Source organism: Scomber japonicus, chromosome 15, assembly GCF_027409825.1.
Source record: "Scomber japonicus isolate fScoJap1 chromosome 15, fScoJap1.pri, whole genome shotgun sequence".
NCBI classification, from domain to species: domain Eukaryota; kingdom Metazoa; phylum Chordata; class Actinopteri; order Scombriformes; family Scombridae; genus Scomber; species Scomber japonicus.
The window spans coordinates 14,075,876-14,096,337 of NC_070592.1; the positions used below are offsets into that span (position 1 = coordinate 14,075,876).

Genomic DNA, 20,462 nt, shown 5'->3' on the forward strand with positions numbered 1-20,462 from the left:
GTAGCTCAGCAGGAAGCTGTGGACTGCGGGTGTCCTTAATAGCAGAAGCTGTCAACACAGACAGGGTGGCTGAACTCTAGACGGGCCGTCAGACGTCCAAGCAGCTGTGACCGGTGCTACTGAATGCAAACATGAGTGGCCATTTGTATGTTTCTGGCAGGCTAAGAGATGACTGTCAAAACCTGCTTTAAGGATAGACACATGGTACCTGTCTCAATAGCTGAAAATGTAGGGAAGAATATAACAAATAGTGACACCATTTCAAAGAGTTTTGGAATCAATTCATTATACTGAGGTTCTTTATTTTCAGAGACATCTATCCTGTTGATCAAATCTCTCAGGACATGCAAAAAGGTTTTTAATCCATGTTTATGCATTAGAGAAAATGTAACCATCTGTCATCCTACTGGAGCTTGAAAGTCCATTCTTGACCAAGGAAACAACATTTTTATTTATTTATTTATCAAGTAGACATGCAATGGAAAGGAATTGACTCATAGACAGGGCAGTAATGTGGTATGCACCTTAACCATTAAGCCACCAGGGCACCTGACTTTAGAAGCAGCAGTTTGACAAAACTGTTAATAAAAGGTCCACTTGCTAGCCCATTCTGAAAAACTGTGTGATGTTGCTGAAAGTAACGCAAGAAGCTAGTAGGTGTACTCTTTTGTTATTTTCTGAACCTGATGTGTCCCAAAGAACATATTTTTTAAACCCTATTGCCAGACAAAATCATAAATACCAGACTATTTTCCAAAGTCCCTGATAACATCTAGTAACAATGTTGTTGTTGTTTTTTTTTAATTGAAATAAAACCACGTACACCTGGCAACTACAATACAGTTAAGATTAGGGAAAGATTAAGGTTATGAAATCCAGACATGCACCACCCTGACATCCACACTGTTACTTTCTGCCTCGCTACAGTAGAGCACACAACTACTTCCTGCACTTGCACTGACTATTGGCTTTGAAGAGTTGGTAAGGAGCACAACTGTACAATACGAGCTTAATATGGGCATAATTCTTAGGTATACTGGGCTGAAAGGAAATTTTCAGTGTTATCATGTCATGTTTTGTAGAACACAAGCATGCGTAGAATCATTTAAAATATGCTATAAACCTATAATCTACAATACACATAGCTCATTTGTTTTGCTTAAAGCATATTTTACCAAGAAGTTATAAAACAAACAAACTACATTTAAACTTTGTAGACGCTCGTCTCATTGTTTGCTTTGTAATTAAACAAATGTCTTATGACTGGACTGCAGCCATAAGAATCAGAAGGTGCAGGGTGGCATGTCTTGACTTGTTCAACACTAAATCTTGCTGTCTGATCACTGCTTTATGCATATTCATAACTTTCACATACTATAATTATCATGTTACTTATATAAATTATGCGCATTTCAAACAGAGTGTATCACTTATAGTCCATACTGGTTCAAAATGTGTATTATAACATGACCATTACTGCAGATGCCTTATTCCTGCTTTTAATGTATAGTGGTGGGAAGAAGGTGAGTTATATATCGTTTGACTTTCTTGTCAGCCACAAGTACAAAACACATTCCTGTTATGTTTGGGGTTAATAAAACAGAGTGCAGCATGTGGATAAAACACCACAACATTTCACTGAAGAGACAATAATTCAAATGCTTTATAAAGACAACAGAATATTCCAAATGTCAAGGTTTGGAAAACCTTCCAAAACAAATGGACGTATCTTTCCCACAGTAATGAAAAATGGCAGTATATAATAACCACGAGTGATGCTAAGCTACTTGTATAATGTAATCTGCCCTGGAGAAGAAAACTCTGCTCTGTTTAGTTGACCGGTACAAGGACATACACACATCACAACAATGAAGACAAAAAGAGGCAGGAATTAGCTGGAAAACTGTGCAGACTGAAACAGAAGTGGCTGAAAATTGATTTCAAGTTCTGTCAGTGACGTGAAGAAAAACACTGCGAACAAAAAAAAAAAAAACATCTCTCACCAAGTGCCTGGAGAAAACAAAACTGTGCCATTAAAAACATAATAGGATTATCATTTCTGTTTGTTTGTCACGGTGGATCAAGAAAATTACAGTTAAGAGAAGAGCTTAGAGCCACATTGTTATCACCACTTCAGAAAACGAGGCGCAAACACAGGCCATCTGCATATTCATTTACTGCTTTTGAAATTCACCTTTTTAATTAGTGTGTGTGTAACAATCACTTAATATCTGCACACACCTTGACACAGAGGAGCCGCCACAGACACGTCCTCAGCTGCCGTGCACTTAACACAGGATCATCAAACGGCGGGGAAGTTACACAAGGCTGATGTGTGCTGGAGTGACGCCTGAGTGGGAGGGAAAGAGCCTATAAAAGAAAAAAAGAAATGCGATGAAGGCTAACAGTCACTCATAAGGTTGTGGGAGCTGTGTTTGTTTGTTTGTTTGTTTGTTTAGTTGTTCATGTGAAGAACAAAAAACAAGCACGAGAACCAGACAAAAGCTTCAGGACAGGAAGCTGTTGCAGAAACACTAATTTAGATGGTCCTAGTGTGTTGTCTTGCTTGGTGTTGTCTTGTTTATTTTCTTGCAGACAATGGCTTCAGAAGGAGACAGGGTAGACTTTCTCTGTATTCTGGCCTGCCACAGCATTGGATGTTGCCTTCTCATTTCCTCCTTCTTTCTCTTGTCATAATTACCCATGAGGACAATCAGTACACAGTAAGCTTTGTGGGATGGTGGGTGTCTGGGACACAAATGTGAGGAAAGACACTGCTGGTCGTGCGTGCGGCGCTTCAGGCTGAGGCACGCTCATGGCTCCCAGGAAAAGATGTTTCTAATTATGCGAAGTTGGCAGGAAGGATTTGTTTTTCTTCCTCCACCTTGATTTCAAGTGAAAAGTCAATGTTTCCAGCAAGAAGCTTCAGCAGCTTAAAGGGGACAACAAACAAAGAATAAACACTACTTTAGAGAAGATATATAATCTATTTTGAAAATATAACTGGAATAATGATGTATTTGCTAATGATCTGAATCATTTTTCATTACATATCTGTTTAAAGAAAGATGTAACTGAGCTCCACTCTGAACGTGTTTCGAAACACCAACACTCATGACCTGATCTGCAGTCAGTTACTGACATCACCACAGTAAATGTTGTGTCTCAGGAGCTGGATGATGTCTTGAACTACCACACTCATTCTGTGTGTTGTTGTTTTACAGTATGTCATTAAAACTTAAAAATACTAGTTTACACAGTATATGTGGTTAAGTCAAGATAGTGTAAATTAAAAGATTATTCAATGATAAAATATTGGACAGAAAATAATAATGAGAGAATGAGAGACATTTGAAAGGTAGAGGGAGAGGGATTTTTAAAAAAGAGATCAGAGAGAAAACAACATGGTGTAAAGAAAGAAAGAAAATAAAGCAAGAGATATAAAATCAGTGAGATCAAGCATCTTATTGGTTTGTCTGTATCTCACTGGTTAGTACACACAAACTGCTGTTGGCATCACTTAGAGTAGAGCCTCACTGAACACAGCTCACAAAATCATTATTTTGACAGTTTCTTCTACACAACCTTCTTTTCCATTATGTTAGATGTTTTGCAGATAATGTCTCTTCATAATGGAAAAGCCAGAAGTCAAAACTTTACATTTCATATATATGTGCAGTTTTATTTTTTATCCAAAATACATTTTAGTTGTTAAAATTGAAGTCTTACTTACTGTTGTCAACTTACCAAAAAAGTCGATGACGAGCACAATTATTTTGTGTCTGCTAATTAAAAAAAATAAAAATAATAATCTTTTATACAGTTTTTTAATTTTGAAAAATAAGTTTGTTTGATTTTTTTTTTGTTTTTGATTAAGGCTTAATTTAGTTTAAGTGAAGTGGATTTAAAAAACCTAATTGCATAATTAAGTATATAAATATATACATAAATACATATATATAAATACATATACACACACACACACACACGTGTATATATATATATATATATATATATATATATATATATATATATATATATATACATATAATTTTTTTTCTTATTTTTCTAAATGGTGCAATCCAGTGCTCCAGTGCTCATTTGATATTTCTTCATTAGATACTTAACTAGTGTTTCATTCATCGGCTCAATGATATAGTGTGTTAAGATCATTCAGTATGGTTTTTTCATTCAGGCATCGTGGCAGACTGAAGGTGAGGTTGACAGCTGCCAGTCAAACCGTGTGATGTGTGTCAGTGCTGCGGTGTAATGTTACAGCTCCTGTGGCTGTTTGTGTTATAATGATGATCAGCAGTGACAGATGCATCACTAATGAACAGCGCAGTCGGACAGAGACATAAACATACAGTATAAAGCCCACTGGAGTCTCTTTTTATGTCATCTCTGGTTTGAATAAAACACTGACGTGATATTGGACTCTTCATACCAACTGACAGTATATTATATGAAGAAGCTGAACATTCATTTCAACACTATTAAATTTCTGTCTTTGTAACAAATCAAAATTAATGTTTCTGCTTTAAAATAAATTTCTTTAAAAAAAAAACAAAAAAAAAACACTTGATGTAATTATGGTTATAAAAGTAAGGAAAAAACATTCATTGGTTGCATGTTGAAATTACAGTTTTTATGCAGTATGTGGTTGCCATGGCTTTTACGAGCATTACTGTTTGCAGTCAAGCCTGCTGACCTCGTTTTATTTATTTATTTTTAACCCTGGTATCAGAAGGGTTTGTAATAAATATAAGCAATAATCAGCTGAGCCTTCTTTTTGTGTCCTTGTCTAATTTTGTACTAACAACCTGAACCAGACAAAAAGGTTACACTTTACTGTATCAGTGGGTAATATTAGATAACAGACAACACTTCGACACAAGTTTATAAGCTCATCAAAAACACTAGAAAACACAAATGGCGAGGATGTTTCTATAAAAATGTTGAAGCAAGCAAGACAATGTTCTCTCACCACTTTGTGTCTGTAAATAATTCAAATAAATAACGCTTTACAGATCCCCTCTCATTCAGCTTGGCTCCTCTGACTGGCAGTTAGACTCAGATGGTATGACAGATGTTATTTCATTCCTCTGTTTCTTGTTTTTCTCTGTTTGGACAGAGAATAATAATTGGATCTATTGAATGGAATTTCTTACCACTCTCTCACAGTTTTCCCTCATCCAAACCGCCTGTTTTAGCTCCATTTTGCTTTCAAGCTCCTGCAGCTTTTTAGTTGGTGGTCAGTTTTAAACTTAAATTTGACTCAATTCAAATTCCTACAGTGGGAATGCTGCACCTGAAGGATTGAAGGACACATACATCAAGCCCTGTAATTAAAGTATTCTACTAGTTGCATCAAAATTACTTTTTTCCCCATCTGCTGTCAGCGTGCAGAGCCACTCAAGGCTGTCTTTTTTTTTTAGGGATATCCCCATGCACAGCTCTAGCAGAGCCAATTCATTGTATACTGTGTAACCAAACCTGTTTTATTCTTAGGGTCGGTACGTAACACTTTCTGACATGTTTGATGTGTTTGCATGTCTCGGTGTGATGTGTGTGTGTACATAAATAACACAACTCTGAATATCTGTGTATGTGTGTGCAGTAAGGAGGGGGACATGTGGATGTTCCTTCTGCAGCGCTGTCTTGTTGGCGCATTTCTTGCTGACAGGTCTGATCAGAAAGTGATGACAGCCTATGATTGTCAAAACGCCTGTCGCTGAGTGGCAGCTCGGCTTTGGCTCTGCCTTATTTTCCACTTCCCTTCCCCCTGGTTTTGTCACATCTCTTTCCCAGCAGTGGGGTTGGTGTAACTCAAAAAGAAGGTAAGAAGAGAGACGTACAGGCAGCATGAGGAACTCAATCTCGGTGTGTGGTGTTAAGGCCATTGTAGGTGTCATGCGTTAATACTCCTACAGCAGTGAGGAAGCGAGCCAGATAGTGACAGTGTGGGAGTTAAACCAGGAGTTGGAGGGCTGAGTTTGGTGAGTGCCTTGACAAACAAAGCCAAGCTTTTCCTAGCATTGTGTGCAGGACAGGTATGACAAGAGCAATACATGTAGCTCCACTAGAGGAAAGCTGAAACCTCAAATAATGCACCAACAGGCACATCTAACAATAAAGTTCCCCTTTATTTTGAATATTAAATAGTTTTGAGAGTTGCATATCCTCTCAGATCTAACAAAGAAATCTCACAGCGCTAACTAAACTGTTAGAGAACCTGTTTTTCCCTGCAATCTTCAAAGTTTCCAAATAAGTAAACTTCTAGCCGCACTTGAAGCATATTTCTTGGGCTAAGTATGGTGTTAAAGTGCACTTTTTTTAAAGGTGCTTCTTGCCAAAGGTCAAGTGACTGGAATTCATCAGGTTTTGAGAAGACAAGCTTCAAATTTATGGCTCTGGACCTCAATATATCATCATAATACATCTGACTAAGGTGATTGCACTAACTCTTCATACTCAGGACTTTGACCAAACCCTAACCCTTCTTTCAATCATCTAATGTCAAACTGCTGAATGTTTAGGGATAATCTACAGAGTGTTGGGTACAGGGGTCATGATCTGAGACAATAAACAAGCTGGCTATGATAACTCTTCTGCCCTTACCTTGCATGTAAGTGCACAAACACACTTCCAATTAAGGCTCAAGACAGGAGTTGGCCTCAGATGTTTCAACTGGATGCCACTGTAAAAACTGAATTTAACAAAGAAGAAAAAGATGACGATGGACGAACTGCCAAATTAGTTCACTACATTGTCCGTCAAGAGAGGGAAAAAAAACAACCTGTGAAAGATCAACAATTCCTCATAGATAGTACACCATCATCTATTAAACATACACAGAACAGCTACAGTCAATAAGATAAAATACATCATTAAGCTCAAGAGTTATTTACAGTTAGCTTAAGATCGTATAGCAACACATTAGCCACAGACAGGACCAATATGTAAGACCAAAAAGTCTTACATATTAAACACAAATAAAGAGTGTTTTATGATGCAGGATGATATAAATTATATGTTGTGGTTAAGGTTAGAGTTTATCAAATTGGTTGTAATTGTCTCAGATTAGCTCTACCCAGATGCAGGCGGCCCTCTGTATACAAACAGCTGTTTGGGTGTGTTTGGCTCATCATACTAATATTAACACAGTTTAGTACAAAGTCCACACTTGTCACCATGCTGCCGCTCCTCCACCGCCCTCTTGTCATTTCTCTGTCACTCTGTTCCTACTGTGATCATGATTGTTGGATAACTGTTAATTAAAGGGATAACCAACTCGTGCTAATGATAGGGACTTAATTTGGGACTACAAAATATGTGCAGTGCTTTATATTACAGTATAAGAGAGAAAGAAGGAAGTCTGCTCTGTCTCCTAACTGACTTTGCAGGAAGTTGGTTGTGTTGTGGATCCAGGACACGACTTACCCTCGGCGGAGATGTTAGGCAAGGCAAAAGTGACAGGCCAACATCCATCCGCCTCCTCAACTTGTCTATTTATATGTATATTCATATTCATGAGCTATTGGACCATGCGCTGTTGGCGATGCATTTAGCGTTATTGGAAAAACTGAATCTCAGTCCTCCCCCCTGGCAACTGACAGAGAAAGATTGCAGTGCCCAAGTGACAAAGGACTGGCAGGGCCTGGTACTAAATCATTGTATTGACGTGGGCAATGAAAGCAGAATCTCATCTCTGGACTTGTAAAAATGACTCTACCCTTCACTTTGGGCATTAAGTGGATTGTTGGTTCTTCTATTAACACATCTCTTAAAGACGTGTAAGTCTTTAAAGAGGCTATTTGAAGAAACACACAGATGACGTGATAATTTACAAGTCCTTTGCTTCATGACTCTTTCAACTTTTACCTTCATGCCCGCACAGACGAGCACATTTTGGCTTGTGAGCAAAGTCCGTATACATCAGATGGGCTGGCAGTTAACCTTTAAGTCAGCCAATCATTTTCAAAACACAGCAAAATTAGGACTTTGAAACTAATAGTCTACTGCACACAAAGGATGCTTCACATTTGTGAAATTTTAGATATTTGGACTAGCAATATTCTTTGTGGGCCTAAGTGAATGACAAAACACAAAAAATGCATTCACAGAGCTGTAGAAAAATAATACAGAAGCGAAACTGCTTGTATGTAGTAGCCATCGTTACATTAGAATAGGTTTTAAAGGGGCAACACTTACTGCATATTGTGCAGTGCCATTTGCAAACTAAAAATGATGATTCATCTTAAGAAAATGTAAGTCTTCAATTTAGTATCAGGGGGACACTGGAGGTGAGTATACTGTATGGCATCATAAATTAAATGACTCTGTAGTGACATCCAATATAAGAAATTGCTCTGTGATAATCCCACTTCATATAAGCAATAATTACTGATGTCATAGCATCATGTGTAAAATGAGAACAAAAACAGTCATTTTTTCTACTTTGTAAAATACAAATTAGCCACTGTATCTACTAAAATACCTTTATGCATACATCACACTCTGAAGCACCAAAAATAACTAATAAAACAATGAGAAATGTTGACTGGTCTGAGCAGGCAGGCGTCGTGTAGTCCATGACATTAACATTGCTGCACTGCAACACTTGATCATTGCTGACACATGTCCTACTGTGCCTCTAACTTGAACACAGTCCAATTCAGAGTGAGTCATCAAAATGCCAGAGGGCATAGGTGAGAAAAAAAAGTACTGTTGTCTTGATAAAAAAGCCACTTCACTGCCACACTGCCTCTTAATGCAACCTCATAAAAAAGAGCTGTGAGTCTAATACAGAGTCATAAAACCTTATTTTCCTTAAAATAAATTGTACCAATAGATTGTTTCACATGTAGCTATGACCTGTTATGAGAACTTAAATAAATGCAATACCTTCAAATAGCCCTTTTTTTTTTTGCAAGCCTGAAGAAAATTGCTCAATTTCTTTGGATCAGAAACAAGTATGATGATACCCAATCTTTTCATTTATTGAGAAAAATGATGACTTTGCAGCACATTGTCATTGCTTAAGATTCCTGCACTTTACTTATTGATTTGCAGCTTCTCTCTTTCCATGTCTGTTCCTCCCCTCTCTCCCCCCAGGCCCCCGGCGCTTCCTTCCTCAGTTCTTCCTTCAAGCCTCTGACAGTAGCGCTGCACATAAAGACACTGCTACCTTTGCATAATGCGGATGCACCTTCTGTAGGTCGAATGAAGCTCCTTCGACATGTGTCAGAAGCTTGCCGTGTAGGCTTGGACTAATGATGGCACAATGGCCAGCCCACTGCCCCTCAGCATATGCCCACTCTCATATATATGTGTGTGTGTGTGTGTGTATGTGTGTGTGCACGCAGGGGGTGGCAGGGTTCGTCATGCTGATTAAAAGAAACTCCCCCCTCACAAAGCCCCTCAGAAAAAGACAGCAGGGAACATGAACCACTGTCAGGTTGGCCCAGATGAGGACACAGGATCCGTGTCACCTGAATTTACCGGCCTAATATGACAGCCAAGTTGTGATCCCTTGTCTGGGACATGTCACGTTTGCAGAGTTTGGGCTTATTCTCATGCAAATGATGTCAGGTTTGGACAGAATGTGAATGAGACTCGTCACACTGTCCAAAGGTCTAAACCGAACCACATGACGGTGGTTTCTTGCACAGCTCAAGATGAAATAAATACGACATTTGACATTCAAACCTGCAACCAAAACCAAAATAGTTCAAAATAATGAGGAATTTATGAGCAGAACCACAGCAGCATGAGTGTAACCTATTTACCTTTTCATAGATCCTAAATAGCACATATATAAACTCCAATGGGAACACGCAGTCTCCGTTAATAAACATGTAGACAGACACACCTGGTTGCCCAAAGATTTTCCTGTGAAAACATGCTTCCAGTCAGCATTTACTCAGAATAACTGATTGAGAATTAGATTGTCGATTACATGAAAATAAAAAGCATTTTTTATACATATATAACACAGTAAATATCAGCAGGAAGCCAAACCAATTTTTTGCTCATGAAGAAATCCTGAAGATAGAGAATGGATAACCTTTTGAGTATTAATGGAAACCACACTATGAAATGTCCAATGGGGGCTCTCCTATTTTTTGCCACTCTCTACAGTCCATTTTCAACTAAATAAAGTGGATAATACTCAAATGGTCAAATGATAGAATTTACCAAAAATGAGATATCCATATATAAACATCTCAATATTTCAGATGCTTTGACACAGTGACAGTGCCGCACAACACACCTGTGGGCTTTACAGCAAACTGACGCCATGGAAAAAGGCTTTGATAGATCCTAAAAGACACTCCATCCATTCAATACGTTGTCAGCCATCATTATTCTCGAAAGAATCGACTTTGTCACTTCTCCATTCTTCAAGAGCCTTCACCTCAGCCTGATGAATTATGTCGTCTGTATCTTCCAAAAGAGGGCTCATTCCTGACAGGTACACAACACTTTACAAGATGGTTCTGACTGCCTGCAGATCTCAGCAGGGACAAACGTGTCAACAAGCAATCGGATTGAACTCTCTGTCCATGATGAGATGTCTCAGGTGACTTTAAACCTTCAGCTTCTCTTCAGTGCTTGCGTTGAGGCTTAATGTTTTTTTTTTAATAAAATTTAAGGTGTTAGATTGTTTTGCTGTCAGAGTGGCTTCAGCAGATAGAAATGAGTTTGTCACCCCTGCTGATTTGTTTGTTAAGTGAGAAACATGTGGATTCAGTTTTGATACAGTGTCTTACAGACATCTTCATACAAAAAGGTAGGATGAGTTCATCATTTATCAATCAATAACTCCTGATTATTCTTTATTAACCTGACAACAAAGGAGTTGTTCAATGACGCAACCAGCACAAATAGGAACAATGAACAATAACCCAAGAGTCATAGCATGGGTCTAGAATAATACCTTTAAAGCCAAATGGACGAATCTGAGGGAAAACTAATGCAATAACATGGAATTTGGCTAATAGTTTGTTTTGCAATATATGCCATATGTGCTACTTGAAAACTGAACTACTGCTGTGCTGAAATTATGATTAATGATTGAAATCACACCTCCCTTGCAATAACTCGCTACTTTAAACATCATTTTTTTTCTAGATTTCATTTTTTTTCCTAGATTTGGTTTTTGCTTCAAGAGAGCACCATGTGTTTTGATAGTGAGATCTTGTCGTACAAAGCTGTGATCAACAGAAGGTTACCCAGAAAGCTGTGAAGGGGCACAAGAGAGGACGGCATGAGTACACATGATATGCATGTCACAAGTATTCATACACACCATCGTGTGCATCTCGCTGATATGTAATGCTTAATGGACTTAGAGATATTACTACTCAGTAGCAGAAGAGCTTACAACGACTCGAGGCTTTCTATTTTGATTATTATAAATGGATAACAGGCTGCATCACGACGCCTCTTGTCATAAACACCCTTTTGTTTAACATCAGATTTGTGCTGCTGTCTTGTGAGCCTCTGTTTGGCTGGTAATGGCGATGACATGGAGCCAATTTATTTTGTGTTTGCTTAAAAGCAAACGAGAGCCATGAGAGAACAAACAAAACATTGACTGCCTGACAAAGTCATACGTGGAGCTTTTGTATCTGCTGTGACAGGAGAAAGATGTCTTGTTTAAAATACCATCTACCAAACAGCCACATGTCGGTGCTGCATGTTTGCAACAGTGCATTGACGGGATGATCATGGACATTTCACAATAGTTACTACATTGAAGAAGTTAAATATTAGATCCAGTAGGTAATGGAGCTGTGTGTAAATTCAATATAACTTCATATATCATATAAAATAGATATTTGTTTTTCAAAATGATCTCCACTGTCTTATTATGCATGTAAATACGTAGAGGTCTTAATCAAGGTCTCAGGCTTCATACTTATATTAATTAGTGATTTTATTCAATCTGTAAATTAATTCCTTAATTGTTTAGTTTATTAAACTACATAAAAATGATGATATCAAGGGTCTAACATATTCTTTTCATAAACACATGAAATTAAAAAGCAAAAAGGCTGCATTTTTCTGAAGCTGTATGCAGAAAATAAACCAACAAATATGACACACTCTGGACATGCACTCTAGCCTTAAAGAGGTGAGTCTGTGTCCTTTGAGAAAAGGGAGGTTCTGTTATGCTTAAGGCTTCAGAGACCTAGGCTATATTTATAAATTGTATACACATGGCCAAATACTTTGTGATTTTGCTCATTAAATCTCAAATTACCACCACTGATGTACCCATTCTATGTATTCTATTTTCACCTTACTGTATCCATTTTTATTATTTTATTTATCTTTTTTTATCAAGGTTTTATTTTCCATCTTGTGTTGCATTAATGATTTCTTTTTTGAAACGTTTTTATGTTCATTGTATGTATTTTTTTCATGCGAACCACGTGGTGCATGTCATTTCTTTAGTTGTAAAGCACTTGGAGCTGCATTTCTTGTATGAAAAATGTTATACAAATAATATTGTTTTTAATGTTGATTAATACTTCCTTGGATAGAAAAAAATTAAAGTTAAGCTGTGTTGAATATAACTTATTTTATGTGTATTGACAATGCTCAGCAACTTTGGCTAAAAAAATGAATTAATGGGTCTTATTCTGACAAATTCCAAAGCTAAAACTGGATCATATTATCTGCATCATTGAGTGGTTCCACCAGAAAAGTTTGGGCACTCCAGCATATTCTCATTAAATTTGAATGAAACATTTTATGCAAAGAAAGTAAGCCACTGTTATGAGTTTCTGTGGATTGTCCTTGTCTTCTTTGTTTCACACATGAGCAACTTTCTGCATGCTACGCTCCTGCACATTGCTTTCTATCTCATGTGACTTTTATTGTATGTGACTCTACACTGCATTTCTCACTGCAGCTTCTTATGTTTCCCTGCCACACAGAGCACGCTGCGAGGCACTGGAACTCTATTGTTTCTTGGGAAAAATGCCTCAGGCTAGTGTTCAAGAGCTGCGTGGGGTGGGAGCATGTCGACTTAAATACCTTCAGTGGAGACATGCCATGGCCTCTTTTATCAGGTGTCTCACTTGCTGAACTATAAAGCTTAGCTCTATGTTAAACCATAAAGTCAAATCCTGATTTTTTATGACAATGTTTTATTCACTTTTTTCTTAAAAGGGATTATGTCTCTATTTGAAATTGAACGTTCTCTGATTTAGGGGCTCATCATAGGCTCTGAATTGAAAAACCTCACATTTATTTAACACTATTGAAAATATGTCACACTATCAAGGTGCTGTATAGTAAAAGAAATATGGAAAACATGCTCAAAGTTGCACTTACAAGCTACAAGACTGCATTAGACAACTTGGGCATGAACAGTATTTTGTCTTCTTATCAACCAGTTGGACACTAACACCTCATTTTAAAATAATGAATGTAGCAAGACATACCTGCCAAATCAACATGACCACTTGGAAACCTGCTGACAAGAAGGTTGTACAAAACTTCACCATATATCTCTGTTGAAAAGCTATTCCCTACAATTATGATGTCCAAGCAAACTGTAGATTGGTGGTGCATGAAAAATATAACTTTATTGTCATGAATTTTAAGCTTGTTTCTGTTTTTGTAAAGTGCTACAGGCTATGTTTAACATAACAAATGATCCATTCCTGCATTAAATGCATTTGTAATTATTATAATTTCACATTTTGGTGAACATTTTGTTGCTCGGTTTAAACTGACATAATCATGGGTCAGTACTCTGCTGGTTAGCTTAGATTGTTAATTGTACTCTATCTATCAGTTGAGGGATTTTCTATCATTCTTTGAGGAAAGTTGGCTCTCAGCTGGCTCACCACCCTCCCTCCTCAGTTCTGATTCAATGGCATAGCAGTGGCCACAAAAAAAAAAAAAAAAATCAGCATTCTGTACCCCCCGGCCACCCACCCTCCTTTACCAAACCTTAAGAGAAAAGGCTTTGTCACCTTCACCCAAGGGACTCAAGCTCTTTCTAGCAGCTGTGGAGACTGAGCTAGTAGCGATGCAGAGTCAGAGATCTTGACCCTGCAGGGTAATTGAGAATGGAGGATCGCTGAAACCTGTTGCAGCCGAGAGTTTCAAATACACTCCACTTCTTAGGAGAGTTGGAGTAAGAATAGCGGTTGCTCACAGTGGGAAAACATGCTGCTCCCTCAATTGGACCTGGAAATGGTCCAGAGTGTGCTGCAGAAACTCTCCTTTAAGAAACACAAATTAGGGGATCTGATATGGTTGTCACAGAATTTGTCCCAGTTATACCAGCCAAGAAGGTGGCTCTGTTAGTGCACCAGAGTCCAGTGAGTCTTGGCTGAAAATGGTTGGGAAGGGGTGGATGCTGGATTTAAACCAAATTTTCGTCCCTCAAGTGCTCCAAGTCATCAAGGTTTTGCAATATGATATAATGTTAATAATTTGCATGTGTCCGGATTTCACACTGCACCCCCAAAGTCACTCAAACAACACAACGATTTAATCCAGGACATGGAGTTTATTTTACAACTGAAGATAAAAGAATGCCATTCTGAATAATTGGGTTGACGTTAAAACCTGGAAATCTATCATTGCATGAGAATTTATTTTTTCAATGTTATGTACAGTACCATGCATCAGAGCAGATGCCATTTGAGTTCTGTCATTATATGTAAACCACATTGAGGGACCGACTTTTTACTTGGAAAAAAGAAAACATTGCGGTCCGACAATACTCTGTAGCTTTATACATTTTCCCCCATATTTGTCTAGAAAATAACATTATAAAAATGCACACAGTACAAATAATGTTGAACTGTAAAGAGCAAGATATGTTGACATACATGTATACATACTTGCTGATTATTCATACAATAAGTTTTAAACTTCATTAATTTTACAACTGTAGCTTCACAATAATAAAATTGGTAGCCTACTAACGCAAATACTGTACATGTTGAAACAACCAGGAAATTATATTTTTACTAGCGAAACAAAGATTCTAAACATTTTGTAAGAATTTCTCCTAATTAATTAATTTAATGGCAAATACAAAACAATGTCATAATTATTCCCCAAAATTTCCATGTTGATGGGGGAATCAAAACTCAAAATGGTGAAGTGTTGTCATTTTTATCCTACATTTCTTCATCAATTTACACTTACTTAAAGTGCTGAAATCCTTTTATCATATTAGAACTCCATCCTTCCAATGGCTGCTTTTACCTTCATATAAACCGCTTCCAAAATTTGGAAACAGGGATATCAGTTTTGTCAACAGGGATGTAATTTCATTGAACATATGCTCACTGCTTTACATAAAAAAACATGCACACAAACTGTCTCATAAATAATATGCAAGTTGTGTTGAATTATATATATTTTTTAAAAAATCATTCAAAAACAGTGATCAAAGTAAGAGCATGGACCAGTTTTAAAACAACAGATGGACTATTCCCAAAGGCTCAGAAAAGATGCAGTGCATTAAGAAAGCAACAATCAGTCAGTGACTACATAGTGCCATGGCTGCTGCACCATTTTGGTACGTTTACGTCACCAAAAATTCAACTTTTACATTGTAGCTTTAAGCCTCTGCAGTGCAAGCTCCTGCCATTGTGGATAACTGAATAATTACAGTATGTGGTATTAAAGCTACCATGTTTTCATTATAATATGTGTCGTAACAATGCTTAATACAGTTGTGGCACTATCTGTTATGACAGATTGAAGCTTGGAGTTATAGTGCAACAGTAATCTGTCATGCTAACAGGTCTATCTGACTTCACTGTTTATCAGTTTTTTCCAACTCTTTCACAAAGATGAGATGGTCCTCAGGTGACTTTCCATGTGTTTTGCAAAGGTGCAATTTGATTGCATGTTTGCTCACAAAGGTCCGATTGCACAGTTTGCACTGATATACTGAGCCAGTGTCTTCCTCTGTAAGTCCAGATGGACTCAAAGTATTGTCCTCTATTCTGCTGACAGCCTGCTGCTCTATTAAATCTATGGAAAGCTTTGAGAGGTCCTTAAGGGTAAACCCAAGGTGGGACTCCAAATGGTGAATGTAGGCGGAGGGAGTCCTGAACTGGGACGCACAGTCACTGCACAAAAACAGAGGTTGGCCAGAGTCAATATTTTTTAGGAACTTTGTGCCCCCTGTCCGCTTTAACTGGTATTTTACATTGGCCAGCCAATGTGAGATAGTAGTCATGGAGAGACCAGTGAATTTACAGATGTGGACCCGTTCCTGGGGTCCCAAGTCACTAATTACAAACTTTCCCTCAGGAGTCTCTCTAAGACTAGAGACAAACTGGGCCTGAAGAATCAGGAGGTGCTGGGGATTCCAGTTCGACTGCCTGCCTTTCCGTCTTTGGATGGGCGACAGCTCCTCCAAGCTGTCATCAAAAGTACAGCCATCGATTTCAGATTTTTCAGAGATGGAAGATGGCGTTGTAGACTTTGGTGTCAAACGGCCAGTCAGATTTTTTACCATGTCTGAAATATCCATCAGTGCATTCTCTCGTAGAGGCGGAGATGAAGACTGAGAGAAATTCTTGAAAACTGGTTTGCTATTAATGCTGTTGTTGTTTGGTGAAGTAGAAGTACTCTTAGCTGTACTTCCATTGGTATTTTTGGATTTCGTCAAGTCCATGGGCTGATCATCATCATCATCATTGTGGTACTGACTCGCAGGCTCCGCTTGCTTAATCTGAGCAGAGTTGCTGTTGATCTTATAAAGCATTGCAAAGGGGTCTATGAAGGGGGTGGCCACTTTTGAAGCTTTCCCCAAGTGGTTGTTCATGATAGATTGCAAAGCGCTGAGAGGGTTGACAAGTGGTTGTTCAGGCGAGTGATCAGTGATGATGCTCAGGTTATTGCAGCCGTTGCTTACAGGCTTTTTTGGCGAATCAACTTCACTCTTTATCCGTGTGTCTACTTTGTTCTCCATTTGCTCACCTTCTTTGCGTCTTGACTCAGTCTGGTCCTCTACTGCAGTGCTTTTCACTGTCTTTGATAACTTTTCTGGATTGGGTGAGGCCTGTTTGTCCTTAGCATTTGGCAATGGAGATTTTGCAGACCTGCTCTTATTCTCTGAGGGTTTTTCCTCCTTTTCATTCTTTACTGGACTTTTCCCTGTCACTTTTTCAACTAGCTTCTCCATGGCCAGCACATTGTTCTTATGACTTGGTGGTGGAGAGGGGCTATTTGGTGAGTGGATCATAGTGCCTATATCAGAGGACATCATTTTCAAACTGTTGCTGCTGAATAAAGGCTGAACTTGTGCACACAAAGGCAAGGTAGACTTCAAAGACCCATGGAGCTGATAGGCAGCATGGATGCTGGGGTATCCACCCCAGGTTGGTGTGCCTGTCTGGGCCTTGCTGATTGCACTTGAAACTGTGTTCTCTAAAGACTTTAAGATGTCCAGGCCTCCTTTAGGTGACTCATCCAAGTCTTCTTCTCTCAGATATTGGTAGGATCTAGCCTTTCCAGGTTTGTCAGATTTTTCAGGAGGGTCTTCCCTCTCTTCTTTTATCATTTTCTCAGGTTCCATTGTTTCAGTATTCTCTTCTTCTGCCTCTTCATCATTGTTCTCCTCTGGGCTAGCTGGTTGCAATGGGGAGTCAGGCTGTGACTTCCCATTGGGAGCTGGAAGCCTCGTGGTAGTTGGTGGCAGAGGAATAGACTGAATTTTTTCCTCAATAACAGGATCAAAAACTAACTGCTTACCCTTTTTAGAGGCTGAATTGGTTACTTTAAGGAAGTGTCCTGTCACCATCATGTGGGCTGTTAGTTGCTGCAAGGTGTCGTGTGAACTGCCACACTCCATGCATTTGAGAATTTGTGCCTTGCGTGCCTCAAACTGCCAAGTATAACTGGCACCGTTCTGGTAGCCATATCGATTGTTAGGAGTGACATAGGGATTGGCCAATTTTTGGTCTTTGGGGATCTCTCCCAGGTGTATGCCAGATGAGACAGACTCTGGGGAGCTTGGGGACATCAAGTCTTGAAATGCTCTTTTTTTGGTTGGGGGCACTAGTTTTGAGGTGAGGGCTGGCATTGGTTCTTTTAGAGGCACTTTCTGATAGTGTTTTGTTTTGATCATATGAACACTAAGGTCTTGCAAGGATTCAAAAGAGTGGCCACAGTACATACATTTCAGAACTTTCTGGGCGTCTTCCTTGCCTTCCATCTCCAGCAGGGAACGTTTGCGTGGCTTGGACCACTTCTTGCCTCGATCATCCTCAGTATCCTTATTGTCGTCACGGTAGTGGCCCGTCTCGTTCATATGTACAGTCAGGCCCACCAAAGTGTCATAGGCTGCACTACAGTCCTTGCACCTGAACTTACTGGCACCTGTAAACACAGGTCCATAAAGCTTATTGTTCTGCCTGTAGAGCTGCACGGTGCTGAAAAGACTAGGTTCAGGAAGGAGTTGGTATGGAGTGTGCTGTAGGGTTTTGGCCAATGCTGCCTGGTGCCAGTCATAGGCTAATCCTGTGCTGCCAGAGTTTACACTGTTGCCACTGTTGCTGTTGCTTGACAGCGTTCTTGTGGTGGTACTGCTGGTGGTAGTATCAGTAGTAGCTGAGGCATTGCTAGTGCTACATTTATTCTTCAATAGAATGTTACCCTGGCTGGGACTGTTCAGGAACCCATTGCTCTCTTTGTGATTGCTCCCATTGTTGTTGTTGTTGTTGCTGCTAGGTGCGACGTTGTTCCCTTGTTTACTTTTCAGCATATCCATTGCAATGCTGGACCAGGAGGCATCAGAGATCAGGTTTGCATAGACGGCTTTCATTTTTGCCAAACTGTCCTGCAGCGAGAGGCCATTGATAGACTCTGTGCTCTCATCTGGCTTCACTTCTACCTTTTCTTGAACATCACTGAAGGAGGATGTTGTCTTAAGATCCACCAGCTGATCACTGGTGGTGCTGAGTGGAGAGGCGTACCCAGCATCTGGGTTAGTGCCATTGCTGAGTGGAGAGTTTTGGCAGCTATAGTGATCTCTTCCGTCCTCGTCATCATTGAGCAGATAGTCTGTGTCTTGACCATCAAGAGAAAGGCCATCATCCGGCAGGTGTTCCTCTTCATCAGTCTTGTCCACTTTAAATTCATCTTCAGGCCCATAAGCTGAAAAACAAGAACACAGAGGGAGAAAATGACATTAGATATCACTCTTGACACAGTAGAATGACACCAATCATGCACCTGCTGCCCTTACTGTATGGATGTTGTTGGGTGCAATAATCCAGGAGAGATTTTTGTCAATAGTCCCAACAGAGGACACAGGTTTGAAATAATAAAGAGGCAAACATCCATATCTTGACAATGACAAATAGTCCTGTTCACTGCACTGCCTAATGAAGCTATTGAACACTGCAGCTCAGCAAGGGTGAGCTCCAGAGATGTTTCCGCTTAGTTTGAAAACCAGAAAACAAGCAAAATTTCAAATTATGCAGCAGCAACTCTTCAGAATTGATTATCTTTATTATTCATATGTTGAGCTCTGTAACTGCACATTTGAAATGAAGACATTTTGATCCCTTCACTATTGAAATTTTCTTTTAGGAAAAGGAAAAGTACGTCTCATAGATGGATCTGTTTAAGACTCATTTAGATCTTTCCTTCACAACGTATCCAAAGCAACGAGTTAATAAGATGGATTCACTGCATATATACACATATTTCAGTATATTCATTAAATATAAAATTCCTTTCCTTATCACCAACAGAACCAGAACAGCCTACAGCCACAGTCTCACAGACGTGTTCACTATTTATTTTGCTGCTGTAGACAGACCATAGATCTGTTTCTGACTTTGATTTCCTTTATTCTTCCAACATGCCACACATGCTATGGATTCACAAGTAAGAGAAAGTGGAGGAAAATGCCAGCTGTATCAGCCTTGCCAAGCCATGGTTGGCTGGAGTCAACTTGGCATCGGCTGTGGAAGTCCTCACAGCGTGATGCGAGGAAACGGCCAGTGGACATGACAAGCTGTGTTGTTACTGCCTATTGCTCCCTGAGTACTCACAGCGTCAAGTGTGCCATTTTAAAAGAAGACACAGAGATTTATACAATCAAAGCAAAATGACGGCACTATCTCGATAACTGCCTACTTATTTCACAACACTTGTCTGCAAAATTCCGGTCATCATCAAGATTAAAAATGAACAAAATGATATAGTATTAATTGGAGCACTACAATAATGGAAATAACATATTACAGAGAGGCAGGGAAAGGAAAAATAGAGGGTTAAATATGCTAAGACAGCTCCCCCAATCCATCCCTCGTAAGATGCTTGTCTAAGGTGCCAGAATCAGTCTCCAGTGAGGAGGCAGATGTGCTGTCAGCCTCAAACAGCATGTAGCTCTCTATCCCATAATCGGAATGGACATAATATCTGTTGTTTGTGAGGTGCCAGTTACTGCTGCC

The 20,462-nt window shown here is 39.1% G+C and overlaps 1 protein-coding gene across 1 annotated transcript; it reads right to left on the reverse strand.

The window, feature by feature from the left end:
* Positions 1-15,802: 15,802 nt before the first annotated feature.
* On the reverse strand, positions 15,803-19,171 carry tshz1 (teashirt zinc finger homeobox 1; the record flags this gene model as incomplete). The annotated part of the gene is made up of 1 exon (XM_053334492.1): positions 15,803-19,171. A coding segment is annotated over one exon (3,369 nt), but the record flags the coding sequence as incomplete, so codon positions are not given.
* Between the last annotated feature and the right edge of the window lie 1,291 nt (positions 19,172-20,462).